Source organism: Oncorhynchus gorbuscha, unplaced genomic scaffold (assembly GCF_021184085.1).
Source record: "Oncorhynchus gorbuscha isolate QuinsamMale2020 ecotype Even-year unplaced genomic scaffold, OgorEven_v1.0 Un_scaffold_2396, whole genome shotgun sequence".
In the NCBI taxonomy this organism is placed as follows: domain Eukaryota; kingdom Metazoa; phylum Chordata; class Actinopteri; order Salmoniformes; family Salmonidae; genus Oncorhynchus; species Oncorhynchus gorbuscha.
In genome coordinates, this window is record NW_025746921.1 from 65,045 (window position 1) to 77,893 (window position 12,849).

At 48.7% G+C, this 12,849-nt stretch overlaps 1 protein-coding gene across 1 annotated transcript; it reads right to left on the minus strand.

Moving 5' to 3' along the window:
- Positions 1–11,814, minus strand: LOC124025736 (proto-oncogene vav-like). The gene is made up of 7 exons (XM_046339070.1): positions 11,703–11,814; positions 10,535–10,566; positions 9,003–9,113; positions 8,773–8,860; positions 3,499–3,622; positions 2,821–2,972; positions 1–818 (listed from the first exon to the last, which is right to left on the minus strand). Exons 1-7 carry the CDS (start codon positions 11,742–11,744, stop codon positions 765–767), a joined length of 603 nt encoding a protein of 200 aa, XP_046195026.1. The 5' UTR covers positions 11,745–11,814; the 3' UTR covers positions 1–764.
- Positions 11,815–12,849: the final 1,035 nt, after the last annotated feature.

Here is a 12,849-nt window from a genome sequence, read left to right on the forward strand (position 1 = left end):
CGCAGTCTTTTATTTTTTATTTTTTTAAATCATCACTGGATGTCTAATAAATCACTGTGTTTACTTCATGAAAATAACTTCAAATAAATGTTTTATAATTTATTTCCCTGAGCCTCCTTCAGCCATCGGAATGCTCTGTCGGTGTGTTGATAAAAATGTAAATATATTTACATGCACAGCTCTGATTGGCGGATAGGATTGTCTAGACTCTAGAGCAGGGATGGGCAACTCCAGTCCTCGGGGGCCTGATTGGTGTCACACTTCAGCCCCAGCTAAGACACCTGACTCCAGTAATGCAATGATCACGTTCTTCAGTTCAGAACACAGCCAGTCTAATCAGCTGTGTTTGCTAGGGAAACAGTGGGACTGGAGTTGCCCATCTCTGCACTAGAGCCTACCCTGCTTACCCCTTCAAAGTAGGTGGAGACATATGCAAATAAAAGATGACTGGTCATTGGTCAGAAAAATCTGATCAGATTGTGATGTCATGCTGTGGGTCAAAAACTCCATCCCACCTGAACAGGCTGAAATTCCAAGCATTGATTTCAAAATAAAAAAAATACAATTTCAGAGTGTTACTTAAACCTCATAGTGTGGAGATATATATTTTTTTAACTAAACAGTAAAATCACATTTTTGACTGCACCGGTTAGGGGCATTGGAAGGGGTAGGGATTGAATTGGGACACACTGTCTCTTTCACACACAGGTGTGACAGTGAGGAGACATCAGCAGTAGTCACACAGGTGAAGGTGTGAGGCGACATCAGCAGTATTCAGAGTAATCCTCTTCTACGTAGTTAGCTGGGAACAGACCGACCTACAGACAGAGAGACAGGAGTTAGCTGGGAACAGACCGACCTACAGACAGAGAGACAGGAGTTAGCTGGGAACAGACCGACCTACAGACAGAGAGACAGGAGTTAGCTGGGAACAGACCGACCTACAGACAGAGAGACAGGAGTTAGCTGGGAACAGACCGACCTACAGACAGAGAGACAGGAGTTAGCTGGGAACAGACCGACCTACAGACAGAGAGACAGGAGTTAGCTGGGAACAGACCGACCTACAGACAGAGAGACAGGAGTTAGCTGGGAACAGACCGACCTACAGACAGAGAGACAGGAGTTAGCTGGGAACAGACCGACCTACAGACAGAGAGACAGGAGTTAGCTGGGAACAGACCGACCTACAGACAGAGAGACAGGAGTTAGCTGGGAACAGACCGACCTACAGACAGAGAGACAGGAGTTAGCTGGGAACAGACCGACCTACAGACAGAGAGACAGGAGTTAGCTGGGAACAGACCGACCTACAGACAGAGAGACAGGAGTTAGCTGGGAACAGACCGACCTACAGACAGAGAGAGGAGTGTTTAACAATTTGTGTGTTGGAAAAGCATTCCAGGTGAAGCTGGTTGAGAGAATGCTAAGAGTGTTCAAAGCTGTCATCAAGGTAAAGGGTGGCTACTTTGAAGAATCTAAAATATATTTTGATTTGTTTAACACTTTTGTGTTATTTCATAGTTTTGATGTCTTCACTATTATTCTACAATGTAGAAATAAAGAAAAGCCCTTGAATGAGGAGGTGTGTCCAAACTGACCGTACATGTTGACAGGTGTGTGAGGATCCTACTGCATGTGAACATGTTGACAGGTGTGTGAGGATCCTACTGCATGTGAACATGTTGACAGGTGTGTGAGGATCCTACTGCATGTGAACATGTTGACAGGTGTGTGAGGATCCTACTGCATGTGAACATGTTGACAGGTGTGTGAGGATCCTACTGCATGTGAACATGTTGACAGGTGTGTGAGAATCCTACTGCATGTGAACATGTTGACAGGTGTGTGAGGATCCTACTGCATGTGAACATGTTGACAGGTGTGTGAGGATCCTACTGCATGTGAACATGTTGACAGGTGTGTGAGGATCCTACAGCATGTGAACATGTTGATAGGTGTGTGAGGATCCTACTGCATGTGAACATGTTGACAGGTGTGTGAGGATCCTACTGCATGTGAACATGTTGACAGGTGTGTGAGGATCCTACTGCATGTGAACATGTTGACAGGTGTGTGAGGATCCTACTGCATGTGAACATGTTGACAGGTGTTTGAGGATCCTACTGCATGTGAACATGTTGACAGGTGTGTGAGGATCCTACTGCATGTGAACATGTTGACAGGTGTGTGAGGATCCTACTGCATGTGAACATGTTGACAGGTGTGTGAGGATCCTACTGCATGTGCTGCATATGTGAATGTGTTGATTGTGTGTGTGTGTGTGTGTGTGTACTGTGTGTACTGTGTGTGCGTGTGTGTATGTGTGTACCGTGTGTACCGTGTGTACCGTGTGTGTGTACTGTGTGTGGGACGGTGTGTGTGTGTGTTTACTGTGTGTGGGACGGTGTGTGTGTGTGTACTGTGTGTGTGTGTACTGCGTGTGTGTGTGTACTGCGTGTGTACTGTGTGTGTGTGTGTGTACTGCTTGTGTGTGTGTGTACTGCGTGTGTGTGTGTGTGTATGTACTACGTGTGTGTGTGTGTGTGTGTGTACTGCGCGTGTGTGTGTGTGTGTGTGTGTGTACTGCGTGTGTATGTAGTGCGTGTGTGTGTGTGTGTGTACTGCGTGTGTGTGTGTACTGTGTGTGTACTGTGTGTGTACTGTGTGTGTGTACTGTGTGTGTACTGTGTGTGTGTGTACTGTGTGTGTACTGTGTGTGTGTGTACTGTGTGGGACGGTGTGTGTGTGTGTGTGTGTACTGTGTGTGTGTGTGTGTGTGTGTGTACTGTGTGTGGGACGGTGTGTGTTGCTCCTCACCCGTCCATAGACCTCTCCTTTCCACCATCCATTGTGAGCTTTCTTAGACAGGACCTTGACTGTGTCTCCTTCTCTCAGAGACAACTCTGTACGGTCTCTGGCTGAGAAGTCATACCTGGCCCTCGCTGTGCCGAACGAACGCATACTGCCACCTGGAGGAGAGAGAGAGAGGGAGAGAGGTGAGCGTGGGTATGTGTGTGCTGAAACAGACAGTATTTGAGAGTACTTATATTTGAGGTTATGGAAGGATATAAGTTGAGGTTATTAGGAAGTCTTGAGAGTGTGTGTGTGTGTGTGTGTGTGTGTGTGTGTGTGTGTGTGTGTGTGTGTGTGTGTGTGTGTGTGTGTGTGTGTGTGTGTGTGTGTGTGTGTGTGTGTGTGTACCTGGGGAGGGTGTGTTGAAGGGTGCATCACTCTGTTCAGGCTGACTTAAGGGGGTCTGGAGGGTGGTGTGTGTATGTGTACCTGGGGAGGGTGTGTTGAAGGGTGTATCACTCTGTTCAGGCTGATTGAAGGGGGTCTGGAGGGTGGTGTGTGTATGTGTACCTGGGGAGGGTGTGTTGAAGGGTGTATCACTCTGTTCAGGCTGATTGAAGGGGGTCTGGAGGGTGGTGTGTGTATGTGTACCTGGGGAGGGTGTGTTGAAGGGGGTCTGGAGGGTGGTGAGTGTATGTGTACCTGGGGAGGGTGTGTTGAAGGGTGTACCACTCTGTTCAGGCTGGTTGAAGGGGGTCTGGAGGGTGGTGTCCACATCCTTAAAATACTCCTTCAATGAATGTTGCTGGTAGAACTGAACCATCTCCTAACAGAGAGATGAGGGGAGAGAGAAAGAGATAGGGGAAGGGGGAGAGAGAGGGGGAGATGGGGGAGAGAGAGATAGGGGGAGAGAGAGGGGGAGATGGGGGAGGGGAGAGAGAGATGCGGGAAGGGGAGACAGAGGGGGGAGATGGGGGGAGAGAGGGAGAGATTAAGATATAAAGTGCTTTACAAAAAAAAGTTAAACATGTTTACATTTACAAGAAAAAGGGATGAAAGGTAGAGGGAGAGAGACGAGGAGGGTAGACAGAGAGATAAGAGGGAGAGAGATGAGGAGGGTAGACAGAGAGATAAGAGGGAGAGAGACGAGGAGGGTAGACAGAGAGATAAGAGGGAGAGAGACGAGGAGGGTAGACAGAGAGATAAGAGGGAGAGAGATGAGGAGGGTAGACAGAGAGATAAGAGGGAGAGAGACGAGGAGGGTAGACAGAGAGATAAGAGGGAGAGAGATGAGGAGGGTAGACAGAGAGATAAGAGGGAGAGAGACGAGGAGGGTAGACAGAAAGATAAGAGGGAGAGAGACGAGGAGGGTAGACAGAGAGATAAGAGGGAGAGAGACGAGGAGGGTAGACAGAGAGATAAGAGGGAGAGAGACGAGGAGGGTAGACAGAGAGATAAGAGGGAGAGAGACGAGGAGGGTAGACAGAGAGATAAGAGGGAGAGAGACGAGGAGGGTAGACAGAGAGATAAGAGGGAGAGAGATGAGGAGGGTAGACAGAGAGATAAGAGGGAGAGAGATGAGGAGGGTAGACAGAGAGATAAGGAGGGTAGACAGAGAGACGAGGAGGGTAGACAGAGAGATGAGAGGGAGAGAGACGAGGAGGGTAGACAGAGAGACGAGGAGGAAGAGGGAGAGAGATGAGAGGGAGAGAGACGAGGAGGGTAGAAAGAGAGACGAGGAGGGTAGAAAGAGAGATAAGGAGGGTAGACAGAGAGACGAGGAAGGTAGACAGAGAGATGAGGAGGGTAGACAGAGAGATGAGAGGGAGAGAGACGAGGAGGGTAGACAGAGAGATAAGAGGGAGAGAGATGAGGAGGGTAGACAGAGAGATAAGAGGGAGAGAGACGAGGAGGGTAGACAGAGAGATAAGAGGGAGAGAGATGAGGAGGGTAGACAGAGAGATAAGAGGGAGAGAGATGAGGAGGGTAGACAGAGAGATGAGAGGGAGAGAGACGAGGAGGGTAGACAGAGAGATAAGAGGGAGAGAGATGAGGGTAGACAGAGAGATAAGAGGGAGAGAGACGAGGAGGGTAGACAGAGAGATAAGAGGGAGAGAGACGAGGAGGGTAGACAGAGAGATAAGAGGGAGAGAGACGAGGAGGGTAGACAGAGAGATAAGAGGGAGAGAGATGAGGAGGGTAGACAGAGAGATAAGAGGGAGAGAGACGAGGAGGGTAGACAGAGAGATAAGAGGGAGAGAGACGAGGAGGGTAGACAGAGAGATAAGAGGGAGAGAGATGAGGAGGGTAGACAGATAGATAAGAGGGAGAGAGTGGAGGAGGGTAGACAGAGGGATAAGAGGGAGAGAGATGAGGAGGGTAGACAGAGAGATAAGAGGGAGAGAGATGAGGAGGGTAGACAGAGAGATAAGGAGGGTAGACAGAGAGACGAGGAGGGTAGACAGAGAGATGAGAGGGAGAGAGACGAGGAGGGTAGACAGAGAGACGAGGAGGAAGAGGGAGAGAGATGAGAGGGAGAGAGCGAGGAGGGTAGAAAGAGAGACGAGGAGGGTAGAAAGAGAGATAAGGAGGGTAGACAGAGAGACGAGGAGGGTAGACAGAGAGATGAGGAGGGTAGACAGAGAGATGAGAGGGAGAGAGACGAGGAGGGTAGACAGAGAGATAAGAGGGAGAGAGATGAGGAGGGTAGACAGAGAGATAAGAGGGAGAGAGACGAGGAGGGTAGACAGAGAGATAAGAGGGAGAGAGGTGAGGAGGGTAGACAGAGAGATAAGGAGGGTAGACAGAGAGACGAGGAGGGTAGACAGAGAGATGAGAGGGAGAGAGACGAGGAGGGTAGACAGAGAGACGAGGAGGAAGAGGGAGAGAGATGAGAGGGAGAGAGACGAGGAGGGTAGAAAGAGAGACGAGGAGGGTAGAAAGAGAGATAAGGAGGGTAGACAGAGAGACGAGGAGGGTAGACAGAGAGATGAGGAGGGTAGACAGAGAGATGAGAGGGAGAGAGACGAGGAGGGTAGACAGAGAGATAAGAGGGAGAGAGATGAGGAGGGTAGACAGAGAGATAAGAGGGAGAGAGACGAGGAGGGTAGACAGAGAGATAAGAGGGAGAGAGATGAGGAGGGTAGACAGAGAGATAAGAGGGAGAGAGAGATGAGGAGGGTAGACAGAGAGATAAGAGGGAGAGAGACGAGGAGGGTAGACAGAGAGATAAGAGGGAGAGAGACGAGGAGGGTAGACAGAGAGATAAGAGGGAGAGAGATGAGGAGGGTAGACAGAGAGATAAGAGGGAGAGAGACGAGGAGGGTAGACAGAGAGATAAGAGGGAGAGAGACGAGAAGGGTAGACAGAGAGATAAGAGGGAGAGAGATGAGGAGGGTAGACAGAGAGATAAGAGGGAGAGAGAGACGAGGAGGGTAGACAGAGAGATAAGAGGAGAGAGACGAGGAGGGTAGACAGAGAGATAAGAGGGAGAGAGATGAGGAGGGTAGACAGATAGATAAGAGGGAGAGAGTGGAGGAGGGTAGACAGAGGGATAAGAGGGAGAGAGATGAGGAGGGTAGACAGAGAGATAAGAGGGAGAGAGATGAGGAGGGTAGACAGAGAGATAAGGAGGGTAGACAGAGAGACGAGGAGGGTAGACAGAGAGATGAGAGGGAGAGAGACGAGGAGGGTAGACAGAGAGACGAGGAGGAAGAGGGAGAGAGATGAGAGGGAGAGAGACGAGGAGGGTAGAAAGAGAGACGAGGAGGGTAGAAAGAGAGACGAGGAGGGTAGACACAGAGATGAGGAGGGTAGACAGAGAGATGAGAGGGAGAGAGACGAGGAGGGTAGACAGAGAGATAAGAGGGAGAGAGATGAGGAGGGTAGACAGAGAGATAAGAGGGAGAGAGATGAGGAGGGTAGACAGAGAGATAAGAGGGAGAGAGGTGAGGAGGGTAGACAGAGAGATAAGAGGGAGAGGGATGAGGAGGGTAGACAGAGAGATAAGAGGGAGAGAGTGGAGGAGGGTAGACAGAGAGATAAGAGGGAGAGAGATGAGGAGGGTAGACAGAGAGATAAGAGGGAGAGAGATGAGGAGGGTAGACAGAGAGATAAGAGGGAGAGAGATGAGGAGGGTAGACAGAGAGATAAGAGGGAGAGAGATGAGGAGGGTAGACAGAGAGATGAGAGGGAGAGAGACGAGGAGGGTAGACAGAGAGATAAGGAGGAAGAGGGAAAGAGACGAGGAGGGTAGACAGAGAGATGAGGAGGAAGAGGGAAAGAGACGAGGAGGGTAGACAGAGAGATAAGAGGGAGAGAGATGAGGAGGGTAGACAGAGAGATAAGAGGGAGAGAGAAAGAGACGAGGAGGGTAGACAGAGAGATGAGGAGGAAGAGGGAAAGAGACGAGGAGGGTAGACAGAGAGATGAGAGGGAGAGAGACGAGGAGGGTAGAAAGAGAGACGAGGAGGGTAGACAGAGAGACGAGGAGGAAGAGGGAGAGAGATGAGAGGGAGAGAGACGAGGAGGGTAGAAAGAGAGACGAGGAGGGTAGAAAGAGAGATAAGAGGGAGAGAGATGAGGAGGGTAGACAGAGAGATAAGAGGGAGAGAGACGAGGAGGGTAGACAGAGAGACGAGGAGGAAGAGGGAGAGAGATGAGAGGGAGAGAGACGAGGAGGGTAGAAAGAGAGATAAGAGGGAGAGAGACGAGGAGGGTAGACAGAGAGAATAGGAGGGTAGACAGGGAGATGAGAGGGAGAGAGATGAGGAGGGTAGAAAGAGAGACGAGGAGGGTAGACAGAGAGACGAGGAGGGTAGACAGAGAGATGAGAGGGAGAGAGATGAGGAGGGTAGAAAGAGAGACGAGGAGGGTAGAAAGAGAGATGAGGAGGGTAGACAGAGAGATAAGAGGGAGAGAGACGAGGAGGGTAGACAGAGAGATGAGAGGGAGAGAGATGAGGAGGGTAGAAAGAGAGATGAGGAGGGTAGACAGAGAGACGAGGAGGAAGAGGGAGAGAGATGAGAGGGAGAGAGACGAGGAGGGTAGAAAGAGAGACGAGGAGGGTAGAAAGAGAGACGAGGAGGGTAGACAGAGAGACGAGGAGGGTAGACAGAGAGATGAGAGGGAGAGAGATGAGGAGGGTAGACAGAGAGACGAGGAGGGTAGACAGAGAGATGAGAGGGAGAGAGTGGAGGAGGGTAGACAGAGAGATAAGAGGGAGAGAGACGAGGAGGGTAGAAAGAGAGACGAGGAGGGTAGACAGAGAGACGAGGAGGGTAGACAGAGAGATAAGAGGGAGAGAGACAAGGAGGGTAGACAGAGGGATAAGAGGGAGAGAGATGAGGAGGGAAGACAAAGATATAAGAGGGAGAGAGACGAGGAGGGCAGACAGAGAGATAAGAGGGAGAGAGACGAGGAGGGCAGACAGAGACGAGGAGGGTAGACAGAGAGACGAGGAGGGTAGATAGAGAGATGAGGATGGTAGACAGAGAGACGAGGAGGGTAGACAGAGAGACGAGGAGGGTAGACAGAGAGACGAGGAGGGTAGACAGAGAGACGAGGAGGGTAGACAGATGAGGAGGGTAGACAGAGAGACGAGGAGGGTAGACAGAGAGACGAGGAGGGTAGACAGAGAGACGAGGAGGGTAGACAGAGGAGGAGGGTAGACAGAGAGACGAGGAGGGTAGACAGAGAGTCGAGGAGGGTAGACAGAGAGATGAGGAGGGTAGACAGAGAGATGGGAGGAAGAGGGAAAGAGACGAGGAGGGTAGACAGAGAGATGGGAGGAAGAGGGAGAGAGATGAGGAGGGTAGACAGAGATGAGGAGGGTAGACAGAGAGTCGAGGAGGGTAGACAGAGAGACGAGGAGGGTAGACAGAGAGATGGGAGGAAGAGGGAGAGAGATGAGGAGGGTAGACAGAGATGAGGAGGGTAGACAGAGAGACGAGGAGAGAAAGAAGGGGAATGACGTACGATTAACCCTTTGAATGCTTTCTTCTCGTTGATGCGGTAGAGGCCTTCTGTTGACGTGATCTTGATGTGTCTGATGTCCATGTTAAACCTGGAGGAGACAGAGTGAATGAGAATCAGTGTGTGTGTGTGTGAGAGAGTAAGAATGTGTGTGTGTGTGTGTGTGTGAGAGAGGAAGATTGCCAGTTGTTAGACATCTCCTTTCTGATTGGCCAGAAAAGAGGCAGGCTCACTTGAGGCTGATTGCGAACTCTCCTCCGTCTTTCTGGCGGACCAGAAACGTTCCGTCCGACCGTGAAATCAGGAGGTTCTTCGCCGCTGACCGGTCCATGTTCCCCGCAAACCTAGAACCCAAATCACTTAAATGACCAAACCTAGAAGCCATTGCAGTTGCGTTAGAACAATACAAAACCTTCCCATGATTGCTATCAATAACTATTTTCAAACACAGAACACTTCCAATCCTAGAACCCTGCAGTGATACCACACTCTTAGAAAAGGTGATATCTAGAACCTAAAAGGGTTCTTCGGCTGTCCCCATAAGAGAAACCTTTGAAGAATTATTTTTGGTTTCAGAGAGAACCCTTTTGGAGAACCCATGGAAAGGGTTCGACCTGGAACCAAAAAGGGTTCTCCTATGGGTTCTCCTATGGGTTCTCCTATGGGGACAGCAGGAGAACCCTTTTGGAACCGTTTTTTCTAAGATTGTAGGTGGTACATATCTAGAGCATCAGTATGAGTGATACCAGGTGGTACATATCTAGAGCATCAGTATGAGTGATACCAGGTGGTACATATCTAGAGCATCAGTATGAGTGATACCAGGTGGTACATATCTAGAGCATCAGTATGAGTGATACCAGGTGGTACATATCTAGAGCATCAGTATGAGTGATACCAGGTGGTGCATATCTAGAGCATCAGTATGAGTGATACCAGGTGGTACATATCTAGAGCATCAGTATGAGTGATACCAGGTGGTACATATCTAGAGCATCAGTATGAGTGATACCAGGTGGTACATATCTAGAACATCGGTATGAGTGATACCAGGTGGTACATATCTAGAGAATCAGTATGAGTGATACCAGGCGGTAAATATCTAGAGCATCAGTATGAGTGATACCAGGTGGTACATATCTAGAGCATCAGTATGAGTGATACCAGGTGGTACATATCTAGAGCATCAGTATGAGTGATACCAGGTGGTACATATCTAGAGAATCAGTATGAGTGATACCAGGTGGTACATATCTAGAGCATCGGTATGAGTGATACCAGGTGGTACATATCTAGAGCATCAGTATGAGTGATACCAGGTGGTAAATATCTAGAGCATCGATATGAGTGATACCAGGTGGTACATATCTAGAGCATCGGTATGAGTGATACCAGGCGGTAAATATCTAGAGCATCAGTATGAGTGATACCAGGTGGTACATATCTAGAGCATCGGTATGAGTGATACCAGGTGGTACATATCTAGAGCATCAGTATGAGTGATACCAGGTGGTAAATATCTAGAGCATCGATATGAGTGATACCAGGCGGTAAATATCTAGAGCATCAGTATGAGTGATACCAGGTGGTACATATCTAGAGCATCGGTATGAGTGATACCAGGTGGTACATATCTAGAACATCGGTATGAGTGATACCAGGTGGTGCATATCTAGAGCATCGGTATGAGTGATACCAGGTGGTACATATCTAGAGCATCAGTATGAGTGATACCAGGTGTAAATAGAACGGTATCATTACTCACCATAGGAAGTCGGATAGGTCGGGAGTTGGTCTCTGGGGAGAGAGGTCAGAGGTCAGACAGTTTTGAGATCACAACCCATGCTTCCTGAAGCACTTAGTAAAACGTATGTTGGTATTTCTATCAATACCAGACACGGTGTAGCCTAAACCCATAACATGGACTCTGATTGGCTAGAGGGGCGGCAGGGTAGCCTAGTGGTTAGAGCATTGGACTAGTAACCGGAAGGTTGCAAGTTCAAAACCCCCGAGCTGTCGTTCTGCCCCTGAACAGGCAGTTAACCCACTGTTCCTAGGCCAGTTAACCCACTGTTCCTAGGCCAGTTAACCCACTGTTCCTAGGCCAGTTAACCCACTGTTCCTAGACCAGTTAACCCACTGTTCCTAGACCAGTTAACCCGCTGTTCCTAGACCAGTTAACCCACTGTTCCTAGACCAGTTAACCCACTGTTCCTAGACCAGTTAACCCACTGTTCCTAGACCAGTTAACCCACTGTTCCTAGACCAGTTAACCCACTGTTCCTAGACCAGTTAACCCACTGTTCCTAGACCAGTTAACCCACTGTTCCTAGACCAGTTAACTCACTGTTCCTAGACCAGTTAACCCACTGTTCCTAGGCCAGTTAACCCACTGTTCCTAGACCAGTTAACCCACTGTTCCTAGACCAGTTAACCCACTGTTCCTAGACCAGTTAACCCACTGTTCCTAGACCAGTTAACCCACTGTTCCTAGACCAGTTAACCCACTGTTCCTAGACCAGTTAACCCACTGTTCCTAGACCAGTTAACCCACTGTTCCTAGACCAGTTAACCCACTGTTCCTAGACCAGTTAACTCACTGTTCCTAGACCAGTTAACCCACCGTTCCTAGACCAGTTAACCCACTGTTCCTAGACCAGTTAACCCACTGTTCCTAGACCAGACCAGTTAACCCACTGTTCCTAGACCAGTTAACCCACTTCCTAGACCAGTTAACCTGTTCCTAGACCAGTTAACCCACTGTTCCTAGACCAGTTAACCCACTGTTCCTAGACCAGTTAACCCACTGTTCCCCGGTAGGCCGTCATTGAAAATAAGAATTTGTTCTTAACTGACTTGCCTCGTTAAATAAAGGTTAAAATAATAAACTATAGCATGACATGTGTAATCGACTTCAAGTCAGTGGTACTCACAGAGATGAAGGGCTGGACCTTACTGCAGGGGAACCAACCCATCTGACCAATCGTCACGTTCTTGCCCTGAGTGACACACACGGCAGACCAATCAGACGACTAGAACAACACGCCTCCTGTAGCACATTATTGTACAGAAATGATTTACTACAAAGCACATGTTACAATGGTATTACTCAATAATACGCCGAGAGGGAGAGATGAGAGGGAGAGAGGGAGAGAGAGAGAGATGCCAGAGAGAGAGAGAGAGAGGCAGACAAGGCTCTCAAGAGAAGACAGGCTATGTGCTCACTGCCCACAAAATGAGGTGGAAACTGAGCTGCACTTCCTAACCTCCTGCCCAATGTATGACCATATTAGGGAGACATATTTCCCTCAGATTACACAGATCCACAAAGAATTCGAAAACAAATCCAATTTTGATAAACTCCCATATCTACTGGGTGAAATACCACAGTCTGCCATCACAGCAGCAAGATTGTGACCTGTTGCCACGAGAAAAGGGCAACCAGTGAAGAACACGCACCATTGTAAATACAACCCATATCTATGCTTATTTATTTTATCTTGTGTCCTTTACCATTTGTACATTGTTAAAACACTGTATATATATAATATGACATTTGTAATGTCTTTATTGTTTTTAAACTTCTGTATGTGTGATGTTTACTGTTAATTTTTATTGTTTATTTCACTTTATATATTATCTACCTCACTTGCTTTGGCAATGTTAACACATGTTTCCCATGCCAATAAAGCCCTTGAATTGAATTGAATTGAATTGAGAGAGATGAGAGAGAGATGCCAGAGGGAGAGATGCCAGAGAGAGAGATGCCAGAGAGAGAGAGAGATGCCAGAGAGAGAGATGCCAGAGAGAGAGAGATGCCAGAGAGAGAGAGATGCCAGAGGTAGAGATACCAGAGAGAGAGATGCCAGAGAGAGAGAGATGCCAGAGAGAGAGATGCCAGAGAGAGAGAGAGAGAGAGAGAGAGAGAGGGAGAGATGCCAGAGAGAGAGAGAGAGATGCCAGAGAGAGAGAGAGAGAGATGCCATAACTGGACAAGAAACAGACACTCAGCACACAAGGGGACAAACACCTAACTGGAGGAGACAGCCTCCCCCATACGCCCCACTAGACACTACGACA

Bases quoted from the DNA above. Each gene is read 5' to 3' on its own strand.
- LOC124025736 (XM_046339070.1), bottom strand. From the start codon at position 11,744: ATGGGTTGGTTCCCCTGCAGTAAGGTCCAGCCCTTCATCTCT. The intron at 2,973-3,498 runs GTACACATACAC...TCTCTCCTCCAG, and splicing joins CTTCAACACACCCTCCCCAG to GTGGCAGTATGCGTTCGTTC. The intron at 819-2,820 runs GTGAGGAGCAAC...CTCTGTCTGTAG, and splicing joins AAGGAGAGGTCTATGGACGG to GTCGGTCTGTTCCCAGCTAA.